The sequence below is a fragment of the Lissotriton helveticus genome, chromosome 6 (assembly GCF_964261635.1).
Source record: "Lissotriton helveticus chromosome 6, aLisHel1.1, whole genome shotgun sequence".
In the NCBI taxonomy this organism is placed as follows: domain Eukaryota; kingdom Metazoa; phylum Chordata; class Amphibia; order Caudata; family Salamandridae; genus Lissotriton; species Lissotriton helveticus.
Genome location: NC_136067.1, coordinates 446,660,550 through 446,687,457, shown reverse-complemented (window position 1 = coordinate 446,687,457; position 26,908 = coordinate 446,660,550). Strand labels below are relative to the sequence as shown.

At 45.3% G+C, this 26,908-nt stretch overlaps 1 protein-coding gene across 3 annotated transcripts in view; it reads right to left on the bottom strand.

The window, feature by feature from the left end:
* SH3YL1 (SH3 and SYLF domain containing 1) overlaps positions 1–26,908 on the bottom strand; it is an 898,181-nt gene that overhangs the window by 409,153 nt on the left and 462,120 nt on the right. For all 3 annotated transcript variants that reach the window (XM_078647885.1, XM_078647883.1, XM_078647884.1), the window contains exon 7: positions 24,749–24,911. In XM_078647885.1, coding sequence (XP_078504011.1) covers positions 24,749–24,911 — 163 coding nt within the window. The remainder of the gene's footprint in view (positions 1–24,748; positions 24,912–26,908) is intronic.

Sequence of the window (26,908 nt, the reverse complement as noted above, 5' to 3'; positions counted from 1 at the left end):
CATTCATCCAGACAGCCAGTACCTTTTTGGTTTTTGTTTAAATGGAAGGAGCTATAAAATTCACACGAGATCCTCAAGGTTTCACAGAGAGTCCTAGTATTTACAGTCAAGCACTTAAGAGACAACTAGACAATATTCACATGCCAACTGACACTGCCCTGCTCCAGTATGTCGATGATCTACTAATCACAGCCCGTTCTGAACGTGACTGCGAGCGAGCGTCACTTACAGTCCTGTATTTCCTAGCCGAGATGGGGCACAAGGTGTCCCCTTCGAAGCTTCAGTTCTGTGTCCAGCAAGTGATCTACTTAGGCCACTTACTGTCCAAGTGGGGTAGGCAGTTGACACCAGATCGTATCCAGTTAATAGCGAGTCTTCCACAGCCCAAGACCCAGAAAGAGGTACGAGCTTTTATCGGCCTCACTTCCTATTGCAGACAATGGATTCCTCAGTATGCATTTCTAGCTAAGCCACTAATACAGTTAACGACACAGGAGGCAGCCGTATCGACTGTCCTCCCTTGGACATCTGAACATACACTTGCTTTTAATGAATTAAAGAAAGCCTTATGCCAAGCTCCTGTTCTAGCTACACCGAACTACAGTAAGCCTTTTACACTTTTTGTCACAGAACGTGAAGGTACAGCATTATCTGTTCTCACACAAGATCAAGCAGGACAGTACAAGCCTTGTGCTTATTTTTCGAGCACACTAGATCCAGTAGCCCAGGCTCTGCCTGCGTGCCTCAAGTCAGTTGCAGCCACAGCACTAGCTATCAGACAAAGTGATTCCATAGTATTAGGACACTCCCTGACAGTACAAGTTCCACACTCCGTGGAAGTTCTTTTAAACCGAACACAGACTCAGCACTTGACAATTGCCCGTTTAACAGGTTATGAACTAACACTGTTCCAGCCACACATAGAAATCAGACGCTGCAACGTTCTAAATCCTGCTACACTGTTACCGTCAGTTACTTCAAATCCTGCCACACATGACTGTGTGGAAGTAGTTAACATTATGACTAAGCCAAGACAAGACCTGACAGATATTCCGCTACCAAATCCCGACCTGACACTTTATGTGGATGGTTCATGTATGAGAACAAGTACAGGAGAACTAGTAGCCGCGTATGCAGTGACTACTGACACTGAAGTTCTAGAGACACACCGTATTGACACCCTGTCTGCTCAAGCAGCAGAGCTAGTTGCTCTGACCCAAGCCTGCATACGTGCCAAGAACCTGAAAGTAAACATATATACAGATTCACGTTACGCATTTGGAGTTGTACACGACTTCGGAGTGCTCTGGCAGGAGAGAGGTTTCATGACTTCTCATGGAACCAAGATTCAGCATGGTCTCCTCATTCAAGCTCTGTTAGAAGCAATACATTTACCGACAGCTATCGCTATCATGAAGTGCAAGGCACACACGAAAGTCACTGACATTATTACCCAAGGTAATAATCTAGCAGATCAAACAGCCAAGCTTACAGCTCAGACTCCAGACATTCCAGTTAACACGACACAGACATTCACTCCAGAACAGACTACTTGTATGACAGTTAAGGACCCTACACAAGATGTCATAGACATACAGTTACATGCTACTCCTGAAGAAATCAAGAAATGGTCCGAACAAGGAGGGGTCCAGACAGATCAGGGATGGGTGACGAAGGGAAAAGCCACATGGTTTCTCCCCGACTCCATGGTTCAAGTCATTATCAATACCGCACATAGTCCAGCACACCTAGGAGAAAAAGCTATGTTAGACAGTATCCAGAACCTTTGGTTCAACAAGCACTTACGAGCTGCAGCCAAGCAGAAAGTCCGTACCTGTATGATATGTTGCCAATTCAATCCAGGTAAAAGTGTCCCGGTGGAACAAGGTGGATTCCAACCTCCTGACCACCCTTTCGAAGTCCTCCAGATGGATTATATTCAGATGGAGCGATGTCGAGGTTTCAAGTATGTCCTTGTAGTTGTATGCGCTTTGTCCAGGTGGACAGAAGCATATCCAGTCCCAGATTACACAGCCGCGACCACTGCCAAGCAGTTGGTTCGTGAATTCTTCCCCCGTTATGGACTCCCTATTATTATTATTTATTATTTTGAGTATTTATAAAGCGCGACTGATACCTTGCAGGCTTCCTGGCGCTGGAGAATACTCTGCTGACAGATAACCGGGAAAACCAATCAAACAGACATTTATTGGGGGAAGAGCCAGGTCTTGATACGTCTTCTGAATGGGAGAAGCTGTGAAATCTGACGAATGTCAGTGGGCAGGCTATTCCACAACTTGGCCGCTGCAACCCTGAAGGATCTGCCCCCTGTTCTGGCTTTATAGAATCTGGGTACCTCTACCAGACAGGCCGAGGATGAGCGTAGATCTCTAGCAGGGGTGTACCACCGAAACAGGGCTTGCAAAGGTTTGGGTCCAAGTCCGTGCAGAGCCTTGAAGACAATGCAGAGGGACTTGAAAGCCACACGTTGTTTTAGGGGTAACCAGTGTAGCTCGGCCAAAGCTGCTGTGGCCGAAGCCCTCCTCGTCCAGCCAAGAGCCAGCTTGGCGGCGGCAGATTGGATGCGCTGTAGTCGATCCAGCACCGTGACTGGAGACTCCAGGAGCAGGGCGTTGCAATAGTCAAGGCGACTAAGTATCGTACACCTGACTATCGTCGCCCGAGCTTGTGCCGGGAGGAGTGGCATGATTTTCCGCAGTGAGCGAAGCAGGGCCGTGCATATCCCCACAGTTTTCGTCACCTGGGTTTCCATACTTAATTTGTTGTCAAGCATGGCTCCCAGGTTGCGAACCGAGGCAACTGGCAGAGGTTTGTCTCTGATCTCTGGGGGCCAGAATTCGTTCGGAAACTGGCGGGGTATCTTAGTGCCTGAACAGAACAGGACCTCCGTTTTAGAGGAATTAAACTGGAGGGAGTTTCTGTGTAGCCATCCAGCCGTCTCTCTTAGGCAGTCGTGGAAGGTGGAGAGAGGAATGGCATCTTCACCTTCCCAAGAGAGGATGAGCTGTGTGTCATCAGCATAATTTATTGTTTTGATCCCAAAGGATTGGATTAGCTTGACTAGCGGGATGAGGTACACGTTAAAAAGGATGGGGCTGATGGAGGAGCCCTGAGGGACTCCCTGGGGTACTGGTGCAAAGGAGGATTGGAATGGGGGAAGGGAGACAGCCTGTTTTCTGTCCCGAAGGTAGGAGTAAAACCAGAGCAGAGCAGTGCCCTCCACTCCCACTTCACCCAGTCTCCGCAGCAGCGTACCATGGTTGACCGTATCGAATGCGGCAGACAGGTCCAGCAGTATCAGCGCCACTAGCTGGCCCCTGTCTGCACGCATGCGAAGATCCTCCATGGCTGTTAAGACTGCTGTTTCGGTGCCGTGGGCAGGACGGAACCCGAACTGGTAGTCATCAAGAAGTTTGTTCTGTTCTAGGTGGGCGGACAGACACAAACTGACCCATCGTTCGGCGACCTTCGCTGGGAAAGGCAGCAGGGAGATGGGTCGGTAGTTTGATAGACACTCAGGGCTCAGCGAAGGTTTCTTCAAGAGAGGAGTGATTAACGCCTGTTTCCACGGGGTTGGAACAAGGCCACTGTGCAAAGACTGGTTGCATATTAGGCACATAGTGCCAAAAAGTTCGTTTCCAAAATGTTTCCAAACTTTTGGAGGCAGGGGGTCGAGTGGAGAACCCGAGGTGATACCACGCGCCAGTCTTTCAAACTCGAAGGCCGGGATTGGGGGAAATTCCCGTAATCTAGCCAGAAGGACAGAGCCTGGAGGCGGCAAGTTTTGAGATCTGGTGTCCGGTCCCTGCGTGTTGGAAGTTCCCGAAGAGGGAGGTGTTTCCAGGTTTTGAATAATGGTGTTTATTTTATTAATGAAGAACACTGCAAGATTGTCGCAGAGTGCTTGGGTGGGGGCTGTGTAGAGATGACACAGTCTGGATTGGTTAAGTTTTTGAGTATCTGAAAAATACTCTTTGAGCTGTTGGTGGCGTTGGTAATGATGGAGCAGTAATGTTTGGCCTTATTTTGGGCAATGGCAGTTTTGTACTCCCGGAGGTTTTCTTTCCAGAGAGTTTTGTGGGTGTCAGAATAACCTTGCCTCCATTTTCTCTCTGCTTGTCTACATGCTAGTTTGAGAGCTCTTAAAGAGTCGTCAAACCAAGGGGCCGGTACTCGTCTCTGTGGTTTGCCCTTTTTCTGAGGGACGAGGCGTTCCGAGATGTTGGAGATCCTTGTGCAGAGGGATAGATAGTTAGCCTCAACTGGTTGAGTAATGGAAAAACTGTCTTCCACTTCAAATACTGGGCCATTCAGTCTGAGTTTGTCCAGAGCCTTCCAGTCTCTGTACGGGGGTACAAGGCCGTGGCGGGGTGCCGGTCTGCAAGACCTGCTGCCTGCTATAAGAAATTTAATAAGTGCATGGTCGGTCCAGCACATCGGCAAAATATCGCTTAGAAGTGCTAGCTGAGGGGAGGAAAAGATTAATTCAAGCTGGTGCCCCGCTGAGTGTGTGGGTTTGTTCACTAGCTGGGAGAGTCCCATTCCTTCACAGGAAAATAGGAGATTATTAAGGGCAGAATCTAGGCTGCCGTTGGGCCAAAGATTGAAATCGCCCAAGACAATCAGGTTGTTGTGAGAGGTCGCCATATTTGTAAGGGTGGTGAGGAGCGACTGCTGCTGAGTGAAATTGAAAGCTCCCGGCGGGCGGTAGCAAATCACAGCCGTGAAAGTCGTTCCAAGATGACAATCGATGGAGAGGCCAAGTATTTCGGTCCCGACCACTGGGTCCATAACAATAGTTTTTACTGACCAAGAAGCTCTATAGATTAAACCGACACCACCGCCCCGACCCTTAGGTCGAGGGAGATGCAGGATTTTGAAGTCTTGTGGGCAGGCCCAATCCAATTCTATATTGCAGTCAGAGTGGGTCCATGTTTCCGTCAGGAATAAAGCATCTAGATGGTGATTATCTATGAGCTGGGCGATTTCGTGAGCGTGTTTGGGCAGGGACCTGACATTCAGCAGGCCACCTGTGAATAGGCCTTTGCGCGCAAAATCGAGCAGAGGATAGGCGGTGTCCTGGAAGGACAATTGACCTTCATGAGCGAAGTCTCTAAGAAGGAGTAGAGCCTCACGCGTCAAGTACGGGGAGCTACTGAAGGACGGGGAGATCGGGGCCGCGGGTGGCGCACCGGGCGCTGCCGAGGCGCGGACGAGCGCAGACGAGCTTGCCCTATGCGCGCCTTCGGCGCGCATTCGGCGCGCCCGCTGCGCTCGTCCGCTGCGCTTCCTGCCGAGGCACATAATAAATAGAGAGTGACTGCGTAGGAGGGGGGTGCGTGGCCAGCCGCGGTGGGCGTGTCTGGCGGGTCCCTCAACCAGGAAGTGGCGGCAAGACGCGGGACTAGGGCAACAACAACAACAACAGCTGTCTGCTGCCGAGCGCTATCGCCGCAATGCCAAGGTTTTTTCAGTGCGCAACAGGTATTAAAAACACAAGATACACTGTTTAAAAGACAAGTTTTAAAAAGATCGTTGCTCCCGGCTTTCCGCCTCAGGAGTTCTCCGTGTAATGGGTGGCGACGCTCGATCAGCGCGCTTTTATATGAGCCTGGGAGGGGGGGGCGTGGCCAGCCGCGGTGGGCGTGTCTGGCGGGTCCCTCAACCAGGAAGTGGCGACAAGACGCGGGACTAGGGCAACAACAACAACAACAGCTGTCTGCTGCCGAGCGCTATCGCCGCAATGCCAAGGTTTTTTCAGTGCGCAACAGGTATTAAAAACACAAGATACACTGTTTAAAAGACAAGTTTTAAAAAGATCGTTGCTCCCGGCTTTCCGCCTCAGGAGTTCTCCGTGTAATGGGTGGCGACGCTCGATCAGCGCGCTTTTATATGAGCCTGGGAGGGGGGGGCGTGGCCAGCCGCGGTGGGCGTGTCTGGCGGGTCCCTCAACCAGGAAGTGGCGGCAAGACGCGGGACTAGGGCAACAACAACAGCTGTCTGCTGCCGAGCGCTATCGCCGCAATGCCAAGGTTTTTTCAGTGCGCAACAGGTCGTGTATTCTGATAACGGCCAGCCATTCTCCTCTGAACTCATGAAGCATGTTTCCCTTTTGTTAGGGTACCAGTGGAAGTTTCATTGTGTGCGCCATCCAGAAGCAGCAGGTCTCGTAGAGAGACATAACCAGACCCTAAAAATCCGCATCGCCAAAGTTTGTAAAGAGAAAGGTGTAGACTGGCTAGTAGCCCTGCCAGTTGCTCTATTTTATATGCGCATGGTCGCACACTCCAGATCAGGTCTGTCCCCTTACGAGGTCGTATTCGGCCGCCCCCCAAACATGTGGGGTACACCTAGACCCCGAAGTATTACAGATGTTTCCAGTAATATGCTGACAGATTACCTAGCTTCCTTGATGTCTGCCCTCCACTCTTGTCGTTCACAGGTTGTCGCTGCATTTCCAGACAATACCGAGGTGAAACCGCATGAAATCATTCCAGGCACCCTCGTTTTGGTCCGAAAATTTGATCGTTCAAGTCCGCTGGAGCCCCGCTGGAAGCAACCTCAACTTGTCCTTCTTACCACCCGTACGGCCGTGAAGCTGGAAGGCCGTAAGGGCTGGGTACACCTGTCACACGTCAAGAAATTCCATGGATGTCGTATAAAAACATTGGACTGTTCCATTTTTAAGGACTGCCAGAATTCTAAAGATTGCCCTATTTTCAAGGACTGTCCCGCTACTGACTTTGAAATCAAGCCCTCCCTGTTAGAGGAAACTCCGCAGCAGGAGTATAAAAAGAAGCTCCGGTCTAGTAAAATAAGTCAGCCAGTTTAATTGTCTAAGTCCCCCTCGGGTGAAACGGTTAGACAGGTTCCTGACATGTATGAGATAGACCCCCATAGTGAGAGAGTTAGTCAAAACTCTATCAGATGTATCATTGTTGTAAGTTTTCTTCTATTTTTGAGTTTGATGATTACCTGCATAAGTTATGCATTGCATTTATGTTTTCAAATTCCTAATGTAAATAAGTCTTCAAATGCTACAGTAGAGCACACATTTAGTGATCTGCCTCCTCACGAGCTATCCTATCGTCTTGCTATGCGCAATAACACATTTATCCGTATGTTACATTATTCACACCAGACCAGCAATGCCACTAATTGTTGGGTGTGTGGTCGACTCCCCCCTTTCCAGACACCGAAGGGAGTTCTGCCACTCTTTCCTTATCCGTTTTCACATAATGGTTCATGTGGAGCATGGTCCACGTTAACGTCATCCTCAACAGATATGTCCCTTCTGAATAGTACATGTTTTCCAGACAAGCAAGGTCTCTCCCATAGAACAGGGTTAGATCTAGAAAATGAAGTCTATAATTTAGGTAATTATTCTTCGAATTTTATGGTCCTGAATGTTCAGTCTGATACTACTCCAGACTTACCTACTATTTCAGTACTACCAGTCAAAGGCGAATTATGTGTCCGAAAGAATGGTTCCGCACATGTAGGACATAGTGATTGTACTACTATTATCAAGTATAGTGACAGTGGGAAATCTATTTTCAAAGCATCACGTCATTCTTATTTTGTTTGTGGCCAGACCGCATATGTTCGTCTGCCCCTCGATTGGGATGGAACATGTTACATTGCCTTCCTACTGCCACCAGTTTTCCTAGCCCCATCTGATTATCACAGAAACACACATCTAGTACACGTCAGACATAGAAGGGAGATCGAGTCCCCAATTGTCGATCAAACTGAAACTACTCTAGAACAATATCAAGACTTCAATAAAGGTTTCTTCTTCTTTATAGGACCTGTCCAGAATAGTAAGTTAATACGTAGGTTAACCAGAACCCTCGAAGCAGTAGTGAATGAGACTACTTCTGCTTTAGGTAACTTAACTGAAGAGCAATCTGCTATGAGATTTGTCGTGCTCCAAAATCGTCTCGTTCTTGACGTCATACTGGCCGATAGAGGAGGAGCATGTAGAGTCATCGGATCTAGTTGCTGCATTTTCATTCCTAATAACGCGCCGTCTGTTTATTCAGCTATAACCAGACTTCATAAAATTGCCCATCAGTTACACCAGAATCCAGGCACCTGGACATGGTCCAGTTGGCTCTGGAGTATTATATCTGCCTGGGGATGGAAAGTATTGTCATTTTTAGGTATTGCAGTAATGATCATTTTCAGTTGCTGCCTCTGTATACAATGTGGCCCTGCGATTTGCGGCATTTGTGCTACATCATGTATTCCTAGTCCTAAGCCCCGCTCTAGATCCCGTTCCAAGACAATTCGAGACGAGCAAATGATGCTATATGAAATGATAGATGGTATCATGAATATAGATGTTTCCTGATGGAAACGTAGGGCACAAGGAGGGAATGTGGAAAAGTAAATTTTGCCATGTTATATGTGCCTACGTGTTCCCCATGTTATGATATATGTGCATGATCGATATGCATGTATTCCCTTATGATCAATTAAAGACGCAATTACAATTGTGTCCATCTCTAGTATGCCAGTTTCCAGTCCTCGTGAATACAACGAATATTAGGCCTATGTAAAGCTACGTTGCCACATTTCACAGTGTGCACGTTAATTCATTGAATTATCCCCGTTTCTAGGCCTCAAAAGGGCCCGGACACCAGATTCAGCTCCTGTCTCCTGAACCCTCGCTGAGGAGCGATACAGCCCCCACCTGTATCCCTGACCCTTAGCTTACTTTCATGCCTCACAGTGCCCGGCCTGGCTCTGCCTGCCAGTCTGCCAAAAGTATGTTATGATTCTAGTTATCAGTCCAGCCCTCCTTCTCTGCATTCCTAAGCTACTGCATCGCATCAATAGTTTCCGTCATGGTCTAGCCTTTACGTCTCCATGTAAGAGAAATACTGTATTAATGGTCATTTAATATTCCTCAGCACGCACTACATGTAGAATAATGCATGCACCAGTCTTAGAGTCTGTTAGCCTTTACCCTGATAACATTTGGATTCTATCAACATGTTCTCTAAACATCAGATACTAGATAGTGTTTAGGTACATGTCGCTCTGACTCTCCAGACTTTCGTCTCCTCTTCTAGCGCAGAAGCCATAGCCCCCAGTTCTTCCTAGTAACACGTCATTGCCAGCTTGCGCGCACCACTAGGTCAGAGGTCCCGGCTCCTTAGGTAGCCCCCTCCATGTTTCCGCCCCATTTATGACATATTCTGTTACATTTGCATCACATGTCTATGTACACGCCTCTTGTTACACCTACTTTCTGCCTTATCTTTCGCGACTGCTACGGACTCCACCCACTGCTACGCCCTCTGCATTGACTGTAATGTAATTGGTTTAACTATAAATATTGTGGACTGTTATTAAAGTTTGCTAGCCATTTCCCAGATCCTGCCCCGACAGCTGTCGGGCCCCTGCCATCCTATTCCCATGCAGGCTGTCCTGTTCCTGTCCTTTTATGCTTATTAAAGCCTGTCAAACTCAAGATACCTCGAATCTTGACTCTTATTTATTGAGCTATCTGTTATTATGAGTATCCTGAAAAATAGTACCGGTAATTAATTATTTATTTACCACATGGTACCCAAACAAGATGGAAGCTCGAGATTTTGATTGTTTTCTGGGAACTCAATAGTATCTCCACTTTTGACAGTTTCTTGGGTTGATGAGTTATTTAATAATCTAGGTGCTGCCAAAATGATGTCCACATTAAACTTGACCAAGGGGTATTGGCAGATTACCTTGACAAAAAAAGCCAGGGAAAAAGACTCCCTCTGGACTCTATCAATTCAAAGTACTTCCCTTTGGGCTACACGGTGCTCGCACCACATTCCAATGCTTAATGGACAAATTGTTAAGACCGTGTCATCAATATGTGGCCGCCTAACTAGACAGTATTGTAATATTCAGCCCATCATGGAAGTTACACATGGCGCACCGTAACCATATCTTCTCTGCTCTACAGATGGCTGGGCTGTCAACCCATAGAAATGCTAGCCACTAATTTCATCCAGTATCTGGGGTATGTGAACCATAAGGCCCCAGGTGAATAAGGTGAATTAGTCAAATTCATCAACCTCAAACAAAAGGGGATATTCAGTCTTTTTTGGGTTTAGTAGGATATTATCGGAAGTTCATCCAAGATGTCTCCTCCCTGGCTAGTCCCTTGACGGATATGCTTCACTCCAGTCACCCTGACACACTATTGTCATGGACAGAGGAACAAACTCACAGTTTTGAACTGCTGAAAGAAATATTATGCCTCGATCCTGTTTTACAATGTCCCGATTTCACAAAACCCTTTGTTTTACAGATGAATGCTTCAGGGTACGGAGTTGGAGCTGTTTTGTTACAACTGGATAAAGTTAAAAATTTGCGGCCAGTGGTGTATATTAGTAGGAAACTCTTGCCCCAGGACTTCATTTTTCGACCATTGAAAAAGAGTGCCTAGCTATTAAATGGGCAATGGAGGCCTCACAATATTATTTACTAGAACAATCCTTTTTGTTACTTACCGGCCATGCTCCACTTGTTTGGTTGGCCAAGAATTAACTCTCAAATCCTCACATTTTGGGATGTATAAGCGCTTTAGCATTTTTCCTTTCGGATGAGGCATAAAGCCAGCAAGTAGCAATCCAACATGAGTAACCTGCCCCATAATGCATTTACTGTATGGCCTGAATGGTCAGTCCTGAAAAGGAGGATGTGTAATAGGGAAGTGCTGATATTGCAGGAAACAAGCCCACAGTGAGGCTACTAATCTAGTGGTGCGACCGTATGATGACAACCGGAAGGTAAGGTCAAGAACGACATTAAGGGCACAGATCGCCCAACAGAGGTAGTCTGCTGCAAGGAAGGGGTGGAGGAGTAACGCCGCGACCTCCATCCAGGTTCATGGCTGCAGGCCAGAATAGGAGGACAGAGGGCAGACTAGCAGTAATAGAGGCAACATTGGTGACGGAGGCACTCATTGTTTCCCTTTTGAGGAAAAATAAAGACTAAAATATGCAATAAAAGAGGAGACAACCTTGTTATTTCAGTTCTCTATCCCTTATTTTGACCTTCAATGTACTTATAACTAAATGACCTTCCATGGGTTAAATAAAACTATTGTGGTATTTGTGGTCTCATAACAAAGGCATTGAGGGCCCAAGACATAGGTAAGACATAGATAAGAGACCACTGAACTTCTTCAGCTCAAGGAAATAGCAGGAATAATTTCAAGTCCTTACTGCCTATGCAGGGTCTCTCTCTATGGCTCTTTTGAGCAAAAGAGCCTGTACATCCAAGCTTAAGATGACAGATGATTCTCTGACAAGTGTTCCATTGTAGGTCGTAAGTGTGTTGGGTTGAAATGGAAGGGCATGCCCCTAGCCCCGTTGGACAATCTGCTGGACATTTGTTGTTCATCTTACCCATGCAGGAAATGACACGATCTACTCCTCAGAGAAGCCATATGAGTAGTGTCTAAGCATAACACTAGTTTTCATTGCTCTGCCTATATAATGCTTGGTGTCTAGGCCTGATGATGGTGGGTGATGATTTTGGCCGCATCCTGAAATTTTTGAATGGTTTCAACTAAGGAAGCTCGTAAGTCTTCCGGGACTGCAGGTAAGATTTCACCCCTCATGTCTCAGTGTGCATAGTGCATGGCTTATCCCAGGTCCCCACCAGTGTGCCAGTTAAGATCTCACTAAAGTGCAAGAGGTTAAGCTGGTGCCTGACCAGGTTGTCGGAATCTACGTGTGCACGCTCATTTTAACCGCGAAAGTGGGGTGATGGAGATCAGGGACCTCAGCAGCCGTTCTGCCAAAATGTGCAAAAAGTAGTAGTTTTCTCTTTTGCTGGTCCAGGGGATGAATCAACCCAGTGTTTGGTGGAGTGCTCAACTCACTGGCCTCCTGTACCCACATGTATTAACTGCCTTCATCATAGGGTGAAATAAATTCGTTCCCACCACTGTCATCTACATAAGGCTGGCTTTGATCAGAGTCAAAGTCAAAAAGCTGATGCAATGTATATGCGAGGCTGCGCAGTACTGGAATAGATTGCTTGTAGGCAGCAGCATATCAAGATGTGGAAGAGGCCTCGGTCGAGACAAAATCGGCTTTGAATTGGACAACACCAAAGGTTGTGGGTCCTCCTCCACATTGGTGCCAGCATTGATTTATGGGGGGGTTGTGCGGGTTGCTGCAAAATGCCAATGCAAAGCCAGATGCAGGTTAAGGGGTCCCAGATAGCTTTGAGGATAAATTCGCTGGCAGTAAGTCTACTGAGAGATCCTGACATAAATTAGCAGCATCTCTTGGAAGGCTTTTATTTGCTGCAACATTGCCGATTGGTCCGAGAACTCAGAGTGCATCTGGACCAGACACTGAATAAACTCCTAAGTGAAACAGGAGAAAGACAGAGAGACGCGATAATGTCCTTCCGCCTTCTCAAGAGCTTGGCGAGAAGGAGTCGAGCCCCGATGGAGATCTTATTTTTCTTTTTTGACTTGCATGAAGACTTTAACCACATAACCTGTATTTGAAAAGCGCACGTTCACACAGAAGAGCATTGTGGCACTAAATAACAGACGTTTATTGTTACCCAACTCAATTGTACTCGGATCGGTTCAGCAAGCTTTATTCCGTATATACAACAGCTATAAAAGCAACAAAAGCATATATCAGCAAATAATTAAATCTTATTACAAAAAAAAAAATAAACATGTATAAATACAGATGATCCGATTAATTATCACAATCAAATCAGTTGGGGATAAAAATGCTTTTGCTCGCATTAATTGATTTAAAAATGAATGATGCAACAAAGAAACATATCTCTGGATCATATAGTGCAAATAATAGGTTCAGAGCAGCATTAGTAGTTCTTACATTGTGTTTCTTGAACACTGGCTTTAAGTAGAAACTTCTAAACTTCTGATAAAAATGATAAAGTAGAAAGTGCATAGTGCTCTGTTTGGTATGCTCGTCGCATAGGCTTACAGGACGAATTTTCATTATGGGAAAGGCAGCTAAATGATGAGCGATTCCTATTCGCAAACTTGTTAACACGAAGCGGTGCGAAGTTTTGGTGACTAGAGAAAGATATCCTTGGAAACCGCCACTGTCATTTATTTTATAAGACAAAAACGTAGTACGCTTCCCCACTTTTCTCATACGGGTCTCATTTTTATGAGCCAAGAAACAACCCTTTATTTCCTGTTTGGCCAGTCCTATCACATAAACTAGGTTTTCACGGATCTTAATTTTAAATAACTCCTTATGTAGGTCTCTGACATAATTGATCCAGGGGATATATAGACTATTGTCAAGTTGTAGACAATCCTGAAGGATTTTTTGGGTAAATTTTGTCTCCTCCTTTGCCCGAATGGATCTCCAGACCATTGGTGGTGGCATAGCAATCATGTCTGATAAATATCCAATTCCCACTTCTTGATGTACTATCTCTGCAGACATAACAAACGTTTAAGAAGGAATTTTCCTCCAGTTGTAATGCAAAAACTTGTAGTGTTTGTAATGTGGCCCCATAACCCTGCACCATATAAGAGGTACTTTTGGCCTTATAGATATCAATTTTTAATCTTTTAAACGACCAGAAGCCAGATGCGCTGTTTCTCACGGAGACGTGGCTAACAGACAGCTCCGGTCCAGACATAGCACTTGCCCTCCCTCCCAATTACTCGATCGTGAGAAAAGATCGGACTAATCAAGGAGGAGGAGGCATCTGCATTATCTTTAAAAATGTATACAAATGTAAATGGACGGATGCGAAGTTAGGTCACTGTGAAGCAGGACTATTTAAACTGACACTAACGCCCCAAATTACACTCCCCGGACTCCTGATATATCGCCCTCCGGGGGCTGCTGGGGAATGGGCGGCGGCCCTTCCTGATTTTCTAGCACCTCTTGTACTTGAAGCATCCATGTTTACTATATTGGGCGACCTAAAGCTACATTTAGAGAATCTTAACTGCCCAATAACGGCAAACTTTATCTCAGATCTGGAGGCACTAAACATTCACCTTTGGAACTCTGGCCCTTCCCATCAAGCAGGCCATTTATTAGACCCCATATTTGCCAACTTTGACCGTATCAAATGGGATTCGACAGTACCCATTGTATGGTCCGATCATTTCCTGAGCAAATTCACCATCTGGGCTCCAGCGCATAGAAACCAACATAAGACAGATATGTGGGTCAGAAATTGGAGGAAACTCTGCATCTCAGATCTGGAGGCACAGCTATCCAAGTCCAATCATGGCTTTGAAGTAGAGGAAATTACAACTAAGGACCATATTGGAATTAATAGCTGGCTATCAGACGCTGCTCTGACGGTTATTCCCCCAACCATAAGCAAACAAAAATCATGTAGCCCCCCTGCGCCCTGGTTTTCAGATACACTAAAAGAAGAAAAAAGCTTATGTAAGAGACTAGAAAGGACATGGAGAAAAGACTACAAGCCTGATAAAGAAAAGTATAAGCTAGCACTTAAGGCATACCATCTATCATGTAAAATTGCTAAGGGAAATTTTACTAAAAACAAGATCTTAGAAGCCCAGAATCATTCAGGGACGCTTTTCAAGGTCCTAAAGAACTTAGCAGGAGAAGCATCTACACCGGAACCTCCCATTTTATCATCCACCCAATGTAATAAAATAGCTACCTTCTTCCATGATAAAATAACCACAATATATGCTAACTTCCTACCAAATAAGGATGACAGAGAAAGGTATCCCTCTACTACTCTTATAGAGGACCAACAAAGGACCCCCTCAAAACAAGAAATCAGAACATGGCAATTAATAGATGCGCCGGCATTCAAAACTACCCTGAATAGTATTAAATCAGGCTCGCCCTTAGATCCCTTGCCTGCACATGTCCTTAAACAGCTGGATATGCCCACACAGGAGGTACTCAGAGCACTGTTAAATGCTTCTTTACAAGAAGCTGTGCTACCTAAAGAATGGAAACACGCTATGGTGGTCCAGTTATTAAAAAAGGCCAACAGTGACCCGGAGGTGTTCTCCAATTTTCGCCCTGTCTCTCTACTGCCAATCCTGTCTAAAATCCTAGAGAAACACTTTAATAGGCAACTCTCAGACTTCATTAATGATAATGATCTCCTACATCCCTCCCAATCTGGCTTTAGGGTAGGGCACTCCACTGAGTCCACCCTACTCGGGGTCACAGAAATCATTCGCCAAGAACTCGATGGGGGAGGCACAACGGCACTCATCCTTTTGGATTTGAGTGCCGCCTTTGACACCATCTGCCATGATACCCTCATCGAATGAATAGAAGATATTGGAATAAAAGGGAAGGCACTGAAATAGCTGGAGCAATTCCTCCGGCAACGAACCTACCAGGTCTTCTCCAAAAATAATCGATCAGAGATATACACATCTCCATATGGTGTACCTCAGGGCTCCATACTAAGCCCCCTTCTATTCAATATATATGTCACCCCTCTAGCTGAAATTGCCGAAGAAATGGGACTTACCATTTATTCCTATGCTGATGACACGCAATTGGTGTTCTCCCTTTCCTCCCCAGACAAAGACACTGTTTCTCCCCTTCGTGCCGGACTACTTAAAATGGCCACCTGGCTCCAGGCTAATAAATTAAAAATGAACGGAGACAAAACCGAATTACTAATATTCGGCAATCAAAAGAATCTCTGGAGCCCAATCCATTGGCCTGACGAGATGGGTGACCCCCCAACTGCAGTGCAATCTGCAAGGAATCTAGGGATAATTATCGATGACAAAATGTCTATGCAGACACACATAGCAAAACTGCCTCCACATGCCTTCTCATCCTTAAATGGCTTAGAAAAATACTGTGGCAACTACCTCATATCTGTCATCCAGGCCTTAATCATGTCGCGTTTAGACTATGGTAATATCCTATTTTTGGGAATTACGAATAGAACACTGAACTAATTGCAAGTGGTGCAGAATTCCGCAGCAAGAATGCTCCTTAATCTCCCAGGGCGAACAAGGATGACTGAACATCTTAAAAACTTACACTGGCTGAGGGTGTCCAGCAGAGTAAAGTTTAAAGCACTGTGCTACATGTACAGAATAAACGCAGGAATAGCACCTAAGTATTTATGTAAAATGGTTAAAAAATACCTCCCCTCGCGAAATCTACGCTCAGCAGGTCAGGCGAAATTTACCGTGCCCACGGTAAAGAGAGCTCGATTAGGTGGGCGATCCTTCTCCCATTTAGCACCGGCACTGTGGAATTCACTCCCTATCCAACTAAGACTGGAACCTTGCTACCTACGATTCCGCAAGGGAGAGAAAGCTTGGCTATTTGATCTATAACTGCCTTCTGCACGTTTACAAGGAATGCTGATCCAGGGCGCCGAGAAACCCTCAGGGTAGCTGTTGCGCCATATAAATGCAATAAATAAATAAATAAATCCTTGATATGGCGTTCTCCCAGTTTGAATGCAAAACTAAAAATACCTTGTGTGCTCTTTAGCATTCTAGTATCGACATTAGTTTGTTCTTGTGACCAGTCACCCTTGCTTGAAAAAGTAATTCCCAAATAGCAAAAATTGTTAACTGTTTCCACCTTGGTTCGGTCTATATAAAAAGTTTTTAATTGCTTAGGTTTTAAGCCACATACCATAGTGAATGTTTTTGCTTTATTAATCAACAACTTTCTACCAATAATAAAGACTCTCAACTTATCTATTAAATCGCTGTAAGCCTACCTGTGTTCTAGATAGGAGCACTGCATTGTCTGCATAAAGCAGGACCGGTATAGCTTGACCTTCAACTTGGGGTGTGCCCGCCTTCACTGATTTAAGTACTGTGTCAACCTCATTTATAAATAAGGTAAAAAGGAGTGGGGCAAAAACAGCCTTGGCGGATGCCGTATTTCACCTCGAAATTTGGGGTTCACTCACCTCGCTGACCATACCTAACTCAAGATGTCAGTCTCTCATACAGTCTTGCCAAAAAGAAAATAGGTTCAGGGGCTCCAAAATAAAGCAAAACTGGCCAAAGAATGGAATGGTCAACGAGGTCGAAAGCACTGTTGAGGTCTGCAAAATATAATTACAAGCTCCCTAGTTTTGCACTTGTAAATTTGCCTATTAAAAGCTCTAAATTAATACATTGCTCTTTTGTACCTAGCCCTCTTCTAACCACTTAACCACAGCAGCAATTCCACTGCAGTGCGGCGATTTAGTGGAGTGGCCGGGGCCACGTCTACGGGCGTGCGCAGCACTACGGAGGTAGTGCTCGCGATGGCCGTTGGCCGACAGAAGCAGCGAAGGGGCTAAAACGATAATGTACTGGCAATAAAACCTCGTTCTCAGAGACCCACTCCTCTAATCTCACCAAAAAGACTACTCATCACTTTTACAAAGAAATGGGGCGGTAATTTTTGGGTTCCAATTTGTTCTCTTTTTTGTAAATAGGAACAATAACTGATTGACCCAAGGTGGATGGTATACCATCAGTCACTGCTAAATTAAAAACTCTGGTTAGTATGGGGGCCCCATATATCAGGGGATGTTTTATAAACATCTATAGGGACCCCATTTGGGCCAGGGGCTTCACCTCCATTACTGCCATTTAATCCCAGCCTAACTTCATCAAGACTGATGTTTAAGGATATTATTGGCCACTACCGATGTAAGGACTATGGGAACTATAGGTCTCACAAACAAGTGGGTTATGCCAGAAAAATGTAAAACCCATTCTTCACAACTTACATGAGACAATAATTCTGGGTAAGAATCATTTTTCAGGAACGGTGAATTAAGAGTTTCCCAGAAGAGCTTATTATTCGATATGTCCCCTGCCCTGGATAGTTTGTCCCATGCTTCCTCATGGAGCTCTTTTTACCTCTTTGCGAGCACTAGTTTATAGTTAAATCTTGGATTTTTAATGAGCTCTGGGTTTCTAGGTCTGATACCGAGAGCCTGTTTCAGTTGTTTGGAAGCTTGAGTACAGGTATGATTGAACTATCCCTTGTATAGTTTTGTCCCCATCGGGGGCTGTCAATATCTCATTAATGGTGCTATTAATTTTGCTGAAGTGGGTTAGCAGCATGGTGGGTTAGCATCTGCAGTAAGGCAAAACATAATCTCTGCACCACATGTTTTTTTACAACATCATATTACTTCATTCGGTTCTACCCCTGCCCACTTTATTTGGGTTCTATTTGGTCTAAAGAGGCGATATTACCCATAACAGCGTGTGAAGATGTAAATTTGTTACCCCACACCAATATTGACAATGCACTTGTGGTTGCTGAGTAGGAGCTGCGCAATCCTAGGTGTAGGGCACAATTGAGCAATACTAAATTTGCATTCCTGCCAATAAAGGTTGGTATCACATCCCCATTAACATCTTGTGCACATTGCAACAAGTCAAGGTCATATTTCGCTATCATTGTGTTTAGTGCTCCTCCATAGTCATTGTGTGGGAAATGTATACAATCATCCCTTTCATCGCTCTTATACCCACAAGCTTTGGTCATGGATAATGGACATATTTGCGTGTTAAAATCCCCTACCCTTTATAATTACAAAATTAATATTCAATGCACCCATTACATTATCAAGCGCCTTTTCTAGTTAAAATACTGCATTACTAAGAGTAGAATCAAAGATGTTATTATAAAAGTTAACCAGTAGCACATCCTTCCATCTTCACAATTCAGCCACAAAATTGGTGAGTGTGCTCCTATTTTGATCACTCTTTTAACGGTGACTAGGAGTTTATTCGACATAAGAATGAGGAGTCCACCTTTGGCTCTACCTGCAGGAGATGGTAATGCCTCTAAATCCTATGAGGTAAACCCTTCAATATGTACTTGATCAGTGCACCAGGTTTCCTGTAGACAGACTATGTCAGGTCTATTAATAAAGTCTGCCCATGCTAGTAAATCTTTCTTTCTTAATAGGCCAGCTATATTCCATGTGACTATTGTGTGTCCATTTACCGGTAGGTTCCCTGTATTATCATCCAGGTATTCAGAAATAATATTGTCATCCCCCCTTGTTTGTAATGTCTCTCCATGCGCACTTGTTACATCTAACGCAATATTAGGCACAGTCACCACTGGGTTATCAACTTTTAATGCTCCAGCACATGTTCGCCCTTCTCCATATTAAATGGACAAGCGACATTATGTCAATCATTTTCTTCCAGTGTACTTAGAGCTTGATATCTGTTAGACACTGGTAGAGCATATTGGGGAAGATTTGGGCCAGCAAAATTCGAACTAGGGTGCCCCCAATCGACTCCCCTATTAGTAAAAAAACAAGGAGTAGGAGGGACACATTATGATCATATTGTAGTGGTGCGACTGCTCTTTCCAGGGTATTCCTAGCCCACTGGGGTTTCTAAAATTAATAATAATACAGTCTTCTTTAAAGCACTTGGCAAAGGGGCCAATCCAGCTTACTCTCCTTGTAAGAAGAATCTGGCTTGCGAATCCCACTGGGTAGCCACAATTTTTATCTAGCCAGTGAATAACTTTGTTTTTCAGGGACTGATTCCTTTTGGTCAGGTTGTAACTGTGGCACGTTAACCATTACTGCCACATATGGGCAACACTCGGGAGGCAAGTTTATAGAGACACGCACTCTACTCTCAATAATTTCCTTACCACCTGGCTTAATACGGTTAATAGTTGGTCGATTCAGCTCATACCTGTCCCCTCTATCAGGGCATGATCGGTTAAACTGAGATTGCCTTGATTGGGGATGAGTTACTGGCTCATTGTGGCCATCATTACTCCCCGAGGTAGCTCTTTCTTGGGATACGTAACCTGAATTACTACCAGTCGGCATGCATGTTACCTTGGCGGTGGCAGCTATTCTTTTGGGGGGCTGTTTTGTAAGTACCCCTATTACGCCACTCGGCCTTTCCCATGCACTGTTATCTAGATTACTTAGTATAACATTAATCTTAGCTATTTCTCCATTCAAGTTATCTAGTTTATTATGAAGGGGTTTTAACATTTCTTCTATTTTTAGTGCTACAAGAGCTATAATTTGTGTGGCATGTATATTCATTACACTCTGTTATGGTCCTTTATGGTTTTTATTACGCCCTACCTTTACCTGGCTCTTTTTACAGCCTCTTTTTCTTTTTGGAGTAGGGGAACATTAGGCGAGAGTAATCTTAATGTGTTAGTCTGTGAATTCAATTTGGTGTCGAGGTTAACAGTAATTCCGGTTTTCCTTGGGGTACCTGGTTACTCATTGTGAGGGGATTCCCGTGATTGAACTTTCTCCTGCTGGACTACACCACTAACCCCACTATCCATCCCTTCTACCACCATACCTGGTCCTAGAGATAGGCGGCGTTCCGCCCTATCAACTTCTACATTCATTGCACTGACTGCGCACTAGATAGGAATCAATGGTAGTACATGGGGGGTTGACCACTACTTTTTGTATTATGCGCTTGGCCATTTCTATTACTCCTTTTGCCAGATGCAGTCTGCTCGTTCAACTATAAAGTGCAATGTCCCTTGATGGAAAAACAGTGCAAAATGCAGAAAGTGCAGAAAGCCTAAACATTTGCAAGTGCAATAACTCCGGGCTAGGGGTTTTAGGGTCAAGGTGCCAGGTATAAATACAGAGGGCTAGGATACGCAAAAAATACGAGCTTTGTAAAAAATCCTCCACAATTAAAACTGTAAAAGGAATTAGACGCCAAATGGCAGGCATACAAATGACAGTATTTAACACTATGGGTTCGCATGATAGTTAAATTGGATGTGGAGTACAATATTAGCAGAAAGCACTATTTGGCTGAACCGTAAAATACCTTTAAATCCTAAAATATAATGTCTTGTTGACAACTCCCGCCACTTGCAAATCCGTTCTACTGCCAAATAATGTGGGGGGTTTCAGCAGGATTTAAAAGTTCAAACAGCAGGATTTAAAAGTTCAAACACATAAAAATAAGTTAAAAAGGATCATACTAAAAGTCTCACTGCCTTACTATTCTGATCAATTCAGTTCAGGGTTTGAGAGTCATATCCAGCTTAGTCTCTGCCATAATTCCGTTGGAAAAGCATGTATTCAATACGTCAGCCCCTATGCCCAAGCCAAGGGGGGTGGCCCTGCCCGGCCTCTTCCGGCCACTGACTGGCGCGGACGGGCCCGCCCTTGGCCCGCATGCGTCCCGTGCCGCGGGGGAGAGGCAGCACTTTAGGCGCCTCCCACTCATTAGCGGTAGCAGGTTGCGGTGGGTTGCATCCTGCACTTTGAAGTCCTCCACCAGGGTGATACCAATGAAGGCTGGGGTGGAGTGTGGTAAAGATGAAGGTGGCACGAGCCCTGGGACTACGGTCCCACCAGGGAATCATAGCAGGCTATGAATTATGGCCCCAAACAGCGGAATCACAGAAAAAGCACAGGGCAACGCTCCTGGTACTAATATGATTGACCTCAAAAGGATGAAAGACAGATTGGACCTACCAGTATTTGAACCAGTCACCATGAGGTCATACACAGGCCCCTACAGTGGACACACTAGTCCACTAGGCCACCAGACCAGGCAAGGAAAATTTGGAAAGACTTTGGGAGCAGGACGGGTGTTGGACTTTGGCCCTTAGGGCAGGTTCACCCCTAGACTTTTTGCTTGAAATGGTGACCTGGAGATGGTGATTTTGGGATTCTGCGCACTTTCACTGTGTCCCAGTGGAAAGTGCGTGCGCACTCTGAGTGCATGTGCTGAGCTAGGCCTGCCCGCCCATAGGAATGCATGGGGAATGTATGTGTCCCTGGTAGTTCCTGATGCGTGGGGTGTACAGGCTTGAGTCTGGTATGTGTGAACTCGTGTGAGTGAATGCTGCGCAACGGTGTATGCAGCATGTATGTGTCTAGTAGCGAAGCGCCATTTCTAGACATGGCTGTACGTGTGCTGTGAGGGTGCTGGCGTGTGATTGGCTGGAGCTGGCTGGCATGCCAGGCTCCAGGAAGTCTGGATGGGTCTGCCCGGTGGTGAGTGGGAGATCTGCATGAGTAATGTGTGGGAGGAGTGTACCTGTGTCCTGGATGGGCTGGGTTTTCCCCACACAATGCTGGCTCCGCCCCCCTGTGGTGTGTCTAATGACCCAAGCCCTGCCAGTGAATAGAGAGGGTGGTTGAGGTAAACAGAGTACTCAAGAACCAGCTGCGACTGGTTCCGCCCCCACTCTACACCCTCAGACAAAGGAATGCACTGTATAAAAATGGGGCTGTGTCCCCACTGAGGTTGTTCTCTTCCAGGATCCTGAGGGGGCTGCTGTTGCTGCTGCTGGGCCAGAGGACCGCCACTTGGGCTGTCTCCCTGCCTGGAGACCCAGTGTGCTGGCTCTGGGCCCAGCCTTGCCCCCCTGCCTACCAAGGAGGACTTCTGCTGGGCTTATTAGCCCCTAGCACCTGGGAGCGCTTTTTATTGACTTTTGGCGCTTGAGGGCGCTTTGCTGTGACCCAGCGCTTAATAGCGCTTGAAATTGCCATTTGAGCGCAGGGAGCGCTTTAAATTTCATTTGGCGCTTGAGAGCGCTCTGGGTGCTTTTTCCTGCTCTATTTGCCAATTTGGAAGCCCCTGGCGAGTGCCCACCTCGCCAGGGACTGTGCCGCTATTGTCGTGGCCATAGCGAGAGCCCACCTCGCCTGCTATCTAAATTGGAGGGTTCACCGCCGCTGCCCGGAGTTTGCCTCGAGGGCCCGCCTCCCGACCGAGGGCCGCGCTGCCATTGGCGGCCCCCAGTCACCGGAAGTCAGGCAGGCTGTAGCGGGACAACAGGAAGTCCCGTCCTGCCCCGGCCCCCAGGAGGAGAGAGACCCAGCGAGGAGCAGCGCGAGAAGAAGAAGCCGGCACCTGTCCCCCCCGAGGCTCCAGGAAAGTGAGGAGAGCCCCGGGGAGAGGGGAAGCGCCGGCGGAGCAGAGACGCCGCCGAGACCCAGCGCGACGGCGGGAACCCGGTGAGTGCATCCAAAGGAGAGGGGGGTGTCGGGGCACATTGCCGGTGACCGCCCCGCCCCTCCCGTGCAGGCCTTAGTGCTGAGAGGCCCGTGGGGCCTCCCTTGATCCCGAGTCCCCCGGGAGCGACTCCAACGAGTGGGAGCCTTTTCTTGGAGCCACGAGGTGCCCCGGGGGCACCAGTTGCTTTGCAGAGCCCAGAGAGGCTCGTGAGCCCCACCATTGTGTTTCAGAGCCAGAGAGGCTCTTAGGGGGCATTTGTGTTTCAGAGCCAGAGAGGCTCTTAGGGGGCATTTCTGGGCAATTCGAGTCCCCAAGAGGGGGACTCCAACTAGAGCCAGAGAGGCTCGAGGCGCTATTTGTTTACCGAGCCCAGAGAGGCTCTAGGGGGCCTGCTGGTTTTGTGAGAGCCCTGAGAAAGGCTCATTGCCCATTTTCGTTTTGAGAGCCCTGAGAGGCTCTGGGGCCCAGTGGTCCTGGAAAGAAGGGCCTGAGAGAGGCTCAGCAGCCTCCTTACTTGTCCAGGAGCCCAGCGAGGCTCCGCAGTGCCACAGTGGTGGTTCTTGAGCCCAGAGAGGCTCCAACGTGGCCCTAACTTTCCCTGCACCAGTTGCCCAGCACTTTGTGGGCAACTGCGACGTTTAGGCCCTGACATTGGGACACAGGGACAGTCACAGGTGGTGACTGATCTAAGTTTTGCGCAATGTTATTGCTGCACCTCTGAATGTATTGATTATGCGTCATGTGCCTTACACCTCTGAATGTATTGTGATGCATCATGTGTTTTCCTCCTTTACACCTCTGAATGAATGTTATGCATTGCATCATGTGTTTTCCTCTTACACCCCTACAGGTATTGTAATACATAGGTGGTTGTTTTCTCCCTAGTACAGGTGGTGCTAGTGAGGTCCTGGTTACCAGTGATTACTGGTTGTGCTATTTTGTGCTATATTCTATGTACTAAGTGCTATTTCTGAAAGTGCTACTTCTGATTCCTGACAGTGGTCCAGGTGGCCCTGTCTTGTAAATATCCCCTTGTAAATTCTGCCCGTGCCTATGGCACATTGTAAAGTGTGTGTTTTATCTAATGTGTTTTGGTGTAATACAAAGGCTATTTTTATATAACCTTGTGTGGAGTTTCCTTTGTGGTGGGCCTTTGGTTGTTGTTGCTGGGGTGCGTGCGCAAATACTTAGCCTACATCGCCTCCAAGTTTAGCCTTGCTGCTCGCGCCACGTTACCTAGAGGGTGAGTAGGGGTTATCTTGGCGTGTAACTCCCTTGCCCTGACTTGGGTGTGGTGGTCTCTGACTGACTTTGGCGAAAGCCCTGGCCAGCCGGGGATCCCACTTCCAACAACGGGTCTGTGCTCTCAACTTTGATTTGGCATATGACCTGCGCAGAGCCTTCTGGTGCTTCACCAAACAAGCTCTGCCTTATGACCGCTGATGGCTTCTGGGTTCACCTGAGCACAGTCTTTGCAGACCCTGGAGTCGTACATCACACCAAAGGCAGCATGAAGATTTTTAAAAAGTGGATTACAAATAAACAGCTGGGCTCTCTACATTTAGGGACTGGTCCTGTGCCGGGCATAAAAAGACAAGGGCTTGACCATACACAGAGGTAAATTACCCTCATAGGCTGATTTGCCTTTAAGGAAAAGATATTTGATTTGAGACATTTTGCACAATGGCCTTCTGAATGTTTAGCACATTTAACATTCAAACTGTAACTATATCAAAGTGAAAACCAGAACTTGTGAGCTACACAAACCCTTTTTTGTTCTTTAGCTGCTTTCCTCATATTGATACTTTGCCCATCTCTTTCATAATCCTCAGTAAATTTGGAAAGAATTTCATACAGCTCCTCTGCTTGTGCAGGACGGGCTACATCACCAGACAGAATTTCACAAGCACGGATTTCTTGACAATAAAATCTGAAAAAGAAGAATAGACAGTTACTTAATCGTACATCATTAAAATCATTGTTAAACTAGTCAACATTTATTTTGACAGCATGACACTAATAGAGACATTTTTCAGATGTACTCATCACTGCACTTGTACTCTAACATCTTAATAAAAGGCAACATGAACGTATTCTTGGTGTGGTATTGTTATGTTCATGTCTCAATTTTTCCAGATACCCATACACCAGAAATTTAAGTCAGCGTGATGTATTTTGAAAGCTTTTTTTTTTATTTCAACATAACAGTTGCTATACTTTTTGTTGGAAAAAATGTTCCTGCGTGCTTAATGCTGCTACTAACTGTGTTGCCTCTGGCTGAAATTGAAGGACGGGATCTCCTGCACTTTGACGCAAGAGAACGACAGACCGCTCAAGAACGAAGACAAAAGGCTTCTTGGAAACCAGTGTGGATTTTACTGGATATATTCTTTTGCGGCTTAATGGTGACAGTTATTCTTTTTTAGAGGTGCATAAAAGTTCTTAGCAGTTCCAGTACATGTCCTTTAAAAACTAATTCCTAACTATATAACTCCTGAAACCTATGGTTTTTTCAGTGTATTTCAAAGGTTTTTTTAAATGCTAATTCCTAACTATATAAGGCCTGAAACCTATGGTTTTTTTCAGTGAATTTCAAAGGTTTTTTAAATGCTGATTCCTAACTATATAAGGCCTGAAACCTATGGTTTTTTCAGTGTATTTCAAAGGTTTTTTTAAATGCTAATTCCTAACTATATAAGGCCTGAAACCTATGGTTTTTTCAGTGAATTTCAAAGGTTTTTTAAATGCTGATTCCTAACTATATAAGGCCTGAAACCTATGGTTTTTTCAGTGAATTTCAAAGGTTTTTTAAATGCTAATTCCTAACTATATAAGGCCTGAAACCTATGGTTTTTTCAGTGTTTTTTAAAAAAAAATTGATTGGTTAACTGGCTTATTAAGTGTATCTTAGTGAATACATATATTAGCGAGTAATGTTTAAATATTTAAATATATGCATGAGTGATGTAATATGTGACGTCATCAGCAGTGCATTGCAGACGTGCAAGTTATAGTGAGTCCAACTAACTAGAACGTGGGAATTTCAATGGTTTTATGCGAGTAAAATTTCCAGCTAACTATAACTGGTGTGAAACCTATAGTTTTTTCAGTGAATTTCAAAGGTTTTTTAAATGCTAATTCCTAACTATAACTGGTGTGTAACCTATGGTTTTTTCAGTGAATATATATATTATATATATATATATATATATATATATATATATATATATATATATATATATATACACACAATTTCTATGGCAAAATGAAACCCCTCATTTTGTTCCTTTTCAAATTAAATGTATTAAGTGTTACCACTTTACTCCAATCAAGATGACTTCAGGTGTGCCATACTTTTGTCATAAGTAAGACTGTTAGCGTTCTAGTTGTTCTTTAGAACACTCTGGGACATTCTGTCATTGAGCTATAGTTGGGCTACATCTGGCTGATATTTGGGCTACATTTGGGCTCTTTTGTCTCTGGTGGCCATCTTGGGAGACTGCATATATGAATTTTGTTAATGAAATAAGAGGATTTGAGAAGTTACTCAAAATGTGCCCTAATTTTTCTTTCTTCAGAACTAATCATAATTTCTATGGCAAAATGAACCCCCTCATTTTGTTCCTTTGCAAATTAAATGTTTTAAGTGTTAACACTTTATTCCAATCAAGATGACTTCAGGTGTGCCATACTTTTGTCATAAGTAAGACTGTTAGCGCTCTAGTTGTTCTTTAGAACACTCTGGGACATTCTGTCATTGGGCTATAGTTGGGCTACATCTGGCTGATATTTGGGCTACATTTGTTTTTTTTGTCTCTGGTGGCCATCTTTGGGCTACATTTGGACTCTAACATATATATAGCCCAATGTAGCCCAATATATATTTTTTCAAAGTTAATTTTTGTAAAAACCACTGGAGCACATATC